The sequence below is a fragment of the Castanea sativa genome, chromosome 1, assembly GCF_040712315.1.
Source record: "Castanea sativa cultivar Marrone di Chiusa Pesio chromosome 1, ASM4071231v1".
NCBI lineage: Eukaryota > Viridiplantae > Streptophyta > Magnoliopsida > Fagales > Fagaceae > Castanea > Castanea sativa.
The window spans coordinates 1,328,958-1,336,889 of record NC_134013.1 but is presented as its reverse complement, the minus strand read 5'-3'; the positions used below and the strand labels follow the sequence as shown (position 1 = coordinate 1,336,889).

Sequence of the window (7,932 nt, the reverse complement as noted above, 5' to 3'; positions counted from 1 at the left end):
AGGAGAAAACAAATTTGAACTGAGCACCTATTCTCATTTATAAATCCAAATTTATTTTTAAAAAAGTATAGATCTCAAATTTATTTTCAGTCCATTTCGGCCTAACTAAATTTAAGTGAGTTTTCTTAATCATAAATGCTATGAATATATAAGCGTAATCTTTAGACTATAAGTGTAAAACCCAAAAAGAACCCAAAAATGAAACGGTTGTAATTATAAAATGTCTAGTTATAAAACCCAGAAATGAAACGGTTGGAAATATAAAAAATGTAAAGTGTGTTTCTTTCGCGTTCTTCAAACTTTTCAGTTCAATTGAATCAATTCTTATACCATGTTGCATGGTAACTAAAAGAAGAATTGCCTTGACTATCACATCCGTGGATAGAGACCCAAGACTACATCCAGGCGTTCAACTAAAATCTCAACTTCGCATGTTCCAACTCTGCACACAAATTATCCCATCTTATATGATTTGGATCTCCATCAAACTCAATCCTCCACATGCCATAGAGCAGGTAAAAAGCATGTGCACAGGCCTTCACAGCATTAGTTGAAAAGCATAAAAAGGCATTTTTCTAACAAACAGTTGGCGGAGATGTTGCATGGACCTTCAATAAAAGGAAAAACCACTATTCGTAGAGAGAGAGAGAGAGAGATCTTTTTCAGCCAAACCAAAGTATCCACAGCATAACTAAACACGAGCTGAATTGAAGGTAGTGTAAAGCACACAGCATTTAAAATAACATAACTAAAAATAAAAGCTGGCATCAGTATTTAGAACAAAGTATAAAATATCATACCAACAAATAAAGCACCAAAACCGACCATTCCTTGCTTTAGATCTATGACTTTGACAATACAAGACCTAACTAGACCTAACCATAGTCATAACCAATAAAGAAAGAAAGAAAAAAAACCCTTACCAAATTACCAAAAGGTCTCTACTAATCAGATATCATTAACTCTGGGGTGATGTTTTGGCGACTCCACTCTGCTGAGCAGTCTGAGAAGCAGGTGCTGCATCATAGGTCCCACGGGTGTTCCCGCCAGCATTGCCATCAGCAGAATAAACCGGAGGCGCGTAAGCAGCACCATAAGTGTTGTATGGAAGGGGCGCCTGTCCATAACCTGGCTGGTTAACAGGTGGTGCACCATAAGGTGGAGCTGCATAACCTGGCTGACCTGCTGCAGCACCATAATTGGATGGTGGGGCACGTTGCGAACCAGAATCTGGCTGAGCATAACTAGCAGCTGGCGGCTGAGAATGAGGATATCCTGGCTGCACAGGGGCAGGCTGGCCATAGCCTCCAGGGGTGCCACCAGGTGACTGCGTAGGCTGGCCATAAACTGGGGGATTTGCAAGAGGTTTCTGAGCTTGAGGTGCTCCATAGCCAGGCCCATATCCAGGCTGAGCTGGTGGTTGATTTCCATAGCCAGCTTGGGAAGTTGGGGGAATACCATAACCTGGCTGTGTTGTTCCTTGAGTTGGATAACTTGCAGGACTGAGGCTAGGTTGTTGACCACTAGTGTATCCTTGCTGGCCCACAGAAGAAGGCTGGACAGGTGGAGCCTGGGTCGAATCCCCCTGGGAACCATAGGAGGGAGTGTGCCCTTCTTGTGTTGGATTAGCCACATTCCCATAGGTAGGAGCAGAAGCATACCCTTGCTGCTGATCATATGATGGGGGTTGGCCATATCCAGATTGAGGTTGTGCCTGATACCCTCCATAGCCATCTTGAGTATAACCCTGTCCCTGTTGATTATAGCTTGAAGGTTGTTGTTGACCATAATAATAACCAGAGTTATCTGCTGGAGCTGCAGGACCACCAGGGGTTTGCTGTTGCTGTGCAGGTGGCTGTTGACTGTAATAATCATTACCACCTCCCTGAGAAGTCTGTTGAGATGGTGGGACAGCTGACTGGTCCCAATTGGAGGCATATCCACCAGACGCAGGTTGAGGAGGATAGCCTGAATAAGGAGGCTGAGACATGTTATACTGGGGAGATGGGGCTGGATATGCTCCAGGCTGCACATAGCCATAACCTGGTTGTTGAACAGGGGGAGCCCCAGGTGTGCCCCAGCCTGTAGGAGGCCGTGCTTGGTAACCTTGCTGAGGGTACCCTCCAGCCATTGAAGGATTTCTAACACGATTCTGCACAAAATTGTTTCCACAAATAACCATGGCGAACATTTCCACAATGCTAGGAACATATGCGCATACAAAAAACCACAGGAAGTGCATACATATATACATATAAACAACATAGATTGGAAAAGGTCCAAATATTCAACAGAGTAACACAGATAGCAAATAAGACCATACAAGGATTATTGGATTTCATACTGTACTAAGAAGGGGGTATAAATGCCTACATACCGTACTGGTTGAGGAGATATTGAGTTACTCCAGCAGAAGCCCAACCTCTCCCTATTCGAAGTGAATGGGTACCCAAAAAAAAAAAGAACCACAATACTATACAAGATTTTACATAAAAGAGACATATGAACTCCATTGCCACTAAAAGGCAACAAGTTCATAACAAAGTAAAAACCAGAAAGTATATTTCAATAATATCCATTGGTGCATCATAATTAATAAACAGAAGCATCAGAATAAGAGTAAAGGAAACCTAGAATGTCAAATTTTTGAGCCAACTAGACATTGGTCAAGTAAATATATCTCTTTAAAGAAGCTTACCAAGTTTGTGTGTACATACATTTGTCATTCTTCTCTTAAAACTCGAAAATATTTATAATATACTTGAGAAAATATAATATATTATAATCTAACAGTCAAAGGCCTACTTTGACTGAAAACAGTAGCCAAAATCAGGACTATGCAAGAAATTAGAACTATGCATAGGACAGAATGAAATCAAACTTTTTGAGTTCAGCTAATCAAGAGAAACAAAGGGGGGGCATGTGACATTAAAATGAGGTAAACTGGATGTTCTAATTGTTGTTAATGTTGAGCAATGTACTAACAAGAATATCACAAGGAACTTCATCGTAATAGACATTATCAACACAATAATCCTTAAGGTCCTCATCCAATGACAAATAATTCAGCCCAATGACCTTGTATTTCCATCAACAGAAACTTGCAGCTTCACTCCATAATATAATATCAGAAATTGGGTTTTAGAACCATACCAGAGTGATGCTGAGGGAACACCAACACAAGAATTCCATGTTGGTGTCACCAAGGGTCCAATACACACTAACCCTACAATAGTTCCCAATAACAACATCAGTCATAGTTACAGAATCAATAAGCACATTTGACGGTTGAACAAGCTATAATCCCAATAATTATTCACTTGGACATAAGCTAAGAATGATTGTAGATTTGGACCAATATAAATCATAGGAATTAAGGAAGCCTTCATGAGCCCATAACCTAAACAGAAAACAAGTACGGAGGGCCTGCCAGAAACCAATTATCCAATAAATCTGCATAGCACTTAGAAATGACAACAATAAACACTCTCACGAGAGACTGCCAGTTCAAACTATCAAATTTCAACTCTGCTCAACCCTCAATCTCATACATCCACCATCCACCAAAATCAACATATACATAATAATCTAACTGCAGTATATGATAAATTCAAGGAGCAGAAAAGTCAAAACACGCTGCACGTTCATAGACTATATACAAATTCAGAACTTAATCCGTAAGAGATCCAAATGCATATAGAGCATTGCAAATTACTGTGCTACAGGGATCCTAACTCAAAAACTAATAACGACACACAATTGAAGAAATCTGTCAAAGCAGTTATTAAACAGAGGCTCAGCTCCTCTTCCAGAGTTCATTCTGACACAAAAATATGGTCTCCATGCATACCATCAAGAACAGAAGCAGAAGCAAAATTCTGGATTTGACAAGTCCAATAAAGGGAAGAAGAGCAATTGATGATAATGTAAATGTATCCAATCATTATAAATTTAACCAGATAGCCACTTAATGAAGATCCAGAAAAGTATCGAATATATAGTTAAGAGTACCATTAATAGAGGTGATGAAAACTACGAATGCAAATATTACCTATTTCTCTCTTAACAGAGAGCAATAGGGGGAGAACACATTATGATATGGTGGTATAACAATTAAGATTATTTGATAGAGAACTAAATTACGAGCCATCCAGCTGCATATTGAGCATTGCAAACCGCGTTACAGGAGTCCTAACTCAAAAATTAGTAACAACACACAATTGAAGAAATCTCTATCAAAGCAGTTAATATTCCAGAGGCTCAGCTACTCTTCCAAAATTCTTTTCTGACACGTAAGTATGGTCTCCATGCATGCTGTCAAGAACAGCAGCAGAAGCAAAATTCTGGGTTTAACAAGTCCAATAAAGGGAAGAAGAGCAATTGATGATAAAATACTTATATCCATTACCTTTTTTGATAAGTAATCTATTTTATTGCAAAATAACTACCTCATGAATGGACAATCACAAGGTAGCCTAAAAAAATACCAAAGATTACATGCAAAAGAGAGTGAATAACTAAATAATATGACAGTACTACTATCACTCCGCCCCATTAAATTTTGTACCCAATCCTTTGAAAATTAAGCAGATAGCCACTTAATAAAGATCCAAAAGTATTGAATATATAGTTAGGAGTAAGATTAATAGAGGATGAAAAATAAGAATGCAAATATTACCTATTATATAGCAGTATAACAATTTAGAAAGTATTTGATAGATAACTAAATTACTAACAACATCATGAGAATCCTTTCTTCAACATGAAGACCAGTAGCTTTAGCACGAGCTCTAGAACCATTAAACAATAAAACACACTGAACCTACCATAGTTGCATATGGACAAGAAAAGCAAAGTTGACAAATGATACTTTCAGGAAAGAAACAAGAATGTACTTAACAAAACGAAGAAGCTATTAATTGAAAGAAGAGTGCTGCTGAACCTTGAGCACTATATTCTCAGAATATCAGGTAATGGCACAGCAAAAAATAATATGAAGAAAAATGAATTAAAAATCCAAAAGGGAATTACGTCCCACACAACCAAAAAAAAAACAATGAACCTTTATGTCCTGCATCAAAGAACATTTGTAATAACAATGCAATATGAAGATATCTATTCTAACCTGTTGATAACAAATACTTGCTAAAAAAAAGACGAACCAAATGAAGACCTGAAAATTGTCACCATTGAAACAGATATCTAACAGTATACTTTCATCAGAGAACCACACAGCAATAGTATCCACAATCAAGAGTGCACAATGAGAATTCTTTTTTTCAAGATGCAACATAAAATATGCACACATAGCAATGAATGTTCTCTTTCTCATAAGAGAAGTTTCTCATCACTAGAAAATTTTAATTACGCACATGAGAAGCCAAGAGTCTATAGTCAAGGCCAGATCTGCAAACTGGCATTAACCAACATACCTCACTGATGACTTCATTGACCAATTGTTTAGCAGTCTCAATTTGCTCGCTGGTCCCATCAATCTGTAATGTCCTTTCAGTCGATGTATCACCAGGAGGTAGATGCAATGGTATCACCTGCACAAGGGAAAAAAAAAATACAGTCAGAAAATCAGGTTGCCCCCCAATTGAACCCACAATTAAAAAAAAAAAAAAAACATAAAATCAAGTTTAGATAGAACAAATGTTCTGAAAGGAAACCTGAATACGAGCTCCAGTATTAGCTTGCATATTTTTAATTGTTTCTCCTCCTTTGCCAATTACTAGACCAACCTGAAATGAAGTGCATATCACATAATATCCTGAAACATGCCAATAAAACTTTCAGCTCGAGCTGGCAAAAAAACAGTAACTTATATACCTTGTTATTTGGAATTTTCATTACAAACTTATCAGCCCCAGACTGTCCAGTCAACCTTCGAGAAACCACGCCAGAACCCCCTGCCTCAGCCTGGCCCAAACATTATACAATAATTGCAAAGAAAGAGATAATATAAACAATCACATTCAATCTTTCTGGTAATGCAAAGTTAGAAGTACTACTAATCAAAAAAATAAAACAAAACAAAGTTGGGAGTAATATATATTTTTTTATAAGAAAAGAATACATATTTTTTAAAGTCACACCCACTGGAGAAATTCTTTTTGCAGTCAATCATGAAGCTTCACTTAAAATAGTAATGCTTCTTTCACTTCATAAAAATTAGCTGAAGCTTAGACAAAGAAAAAATATAAAAGGTCTTACCAGAGGAGCATTTACTAGCTGCAATTTACATTAAAAAGAAAAGAAAGAAACACTTGTCAACCACAAACCATGTAGGAGCAAAATCGAGTTTTGATAATTTGAAACTTTACCCTGAGTTTTCACTGACAAGTATGTATGTAATAATTTCAGTTTACCTTGTTTAGTGTTCAATTTTACCAGTTTAAGTTCATCCTGACTATATTAATATCACACAAAATTTTAATTTATCACTGAACACAAAAATGCTAAGAGGGCACAGTTAGCGCAAGGACAAATAAGCACCACCTCAGAAAGAACGTCGGTTATCAACTGCTCAGCCTTGGCGATCTGTTCCGGGGTACCCATGAGCTCCACCATCCTAGTGGGAGAATTGGGGTCCGCATCCATATCCCGAGTGACCTGAATCTTAGCTCCAGACTGAATTTGAAGATATTTGATGGTCTCCCCACCTTTCCCAATAATAACACCAACTCTACCATTCGGAATATCGATCTTCTTACTTGAGCTTGCATTCTGGTACCCATATGAAACCGGCGGCAAAGGAGCCGAGCTCATTGTGTGTGGCTTCACATCTGTCCATCCAACCAAATCAAAGTCACCAGAGATTTACATTAACATTTAGATTCATATAATTACACTAAGCATTCAATTATAATTAATAACCCTAGCAACCAAAACCCTAGAATCAATTATAGCTAACTAATACACCAACACAAAACCTAGATCAATAATCCTAGTAACCAAAACCCTAGATGCTATCAATAAAATCAACACACGAAATTCACACGCATAAAATCTCAACTCTAACAAGTTCAATATAGATCGAGAACCATAACAAATTCAATACAGAAAACGAAACATAGAGAGAGAGAGAGAGAGAGAGAGAGAGAGAGAGAGGCGGAACCAGGAGGAATGGAGCTGAAGCCAGACTCGTGAGAATCGAATCCGGAAGCGCCGTTCTCGAACTTAGTTCGTTTGGCGTCGAGTCCTCCGCCGACTGAGGCGGCGGCAGCTCCGGCGGAGCTGATCAAGAGGCGAGCTGCAACCTCCTGGGCGCGTTGCTTGGCTTTGATTAGGCCTTCGATGGGAGGAGCGACGGCGTTGTAGGAAGGAGCCGAGTCCGGAGAGTGAGGCGCGATCGGAGCAGAGAAACCCGTGGGCCTTCGAGCGGCCGGAGGCGGCGCCGTCTGGTCATCGTATTTGCGTTTGTTGGAGGCGGTGTCAGCGCCGGAGGAGTATTGTGCTTCGTCAGACATTTTAGGAGTGAGAGAGAGAGAAACCCTAGAGAGAGAGAGAGAGATTGAGTGAGGTTAGACCACGGGGAGGGTTTTATATAGTGATGGTGGTGGAAAGAAGAATATTGGATTTTTTTTTTTTTTAGTAGAAGATTTTCTTTTTTCTTTTTTCTTTTTTTGTTTTTTGTTTTTTGTTTTTATTTATTTATTAAGGTTTTGTTTGTGTATGAGAGGAAATTATGGTTTTTTGGTTGTAGACAAAACAATATATAGCCAATGGGTATTAATGGCTATTTACCACTAGTTTGATGAATTTACAGACTGTTCTTGTTTGTTTCTATTTAGAATAGGAACCTACAATGGAGGGAGAGGAGAGGTGTGTTTGTTGTTTTATCTTATTAGAATGTAAATATTTATAATCATATAAATGGTATATTATCCATAACTTTTTAAAATTTTATTTTCACAAGTTTACGTAACT

General features: G+C 38.3%; 1 protein-coding gene across 2 annotated transcripts; it reads right to left on the bottom strand.

Annotated features, from left to right (window-relative positions):
* Nucleotides 1–733: 733 nt before the first annotated feature.
* On the bottom strand, nucleotides 734–7,558 carry LOC142622725 (uncharacterized). 2 transcript variants are annotated; one of them, XM_075796254.1, is made up of 6 exons: nucleotides 7,121–7,558; nucleotides 6,499–6,788; nucleotides 5,833–5,922; nucleotides 5,673–5,744; nucleotides 5,433–5,549; nucleotides 734–2,152 (listed from the first exon to the last, which is right to left on the bottom strand). In XM_075796254.1, the coding sequence occupies exons 1-6, from the start codon at nucleotides 7,470–7,472 to the stop codon at nucleotides 959–961; spliced, it is 2,115 nt and encodes a 704-aa protein (XP_075652369.1). In that variant the 5' UTR covers nucleotides 7,473–7,558; the 3' UTR covers nucleotides 734–958. The 2 variants fall into 2 exon arrangements, with proteins under 2 accessions (XP_075652369.1, XP_075652370.1); XM_075796255.1 differs by having other exon boundaries at nucleotides 6,502–6,788.
* Nucleotides 7,559–7,932: the final 374 nt, after the last annotated feature.

Excerpts from the sequence above, each read along its gene's own strand:
- LOC142622725 (XM_075796254.1), bottom strand. The coding sequence starts at position 7,472 with ATGTCTGACGAAGCACAATACTCCTCCGGCGCTGACACCGCCTCCAAC. Across the intron at positions 6,789-7,120 it reads CTTCAGCTCCATTCCTCCTG|ATGTGAAGCCACACACAATG; the intron begins GTTCCGCCTCTC and ends TTGGATGGACAG. Across the intron at positions 5,923-6,498 it reads CCGACGTTCTTTCTGAGGTG|GCTGAGGCAGGGGGTTCTGG; the intron begins GTGCTTATTTGT and ends TGTTTGGGCCAG.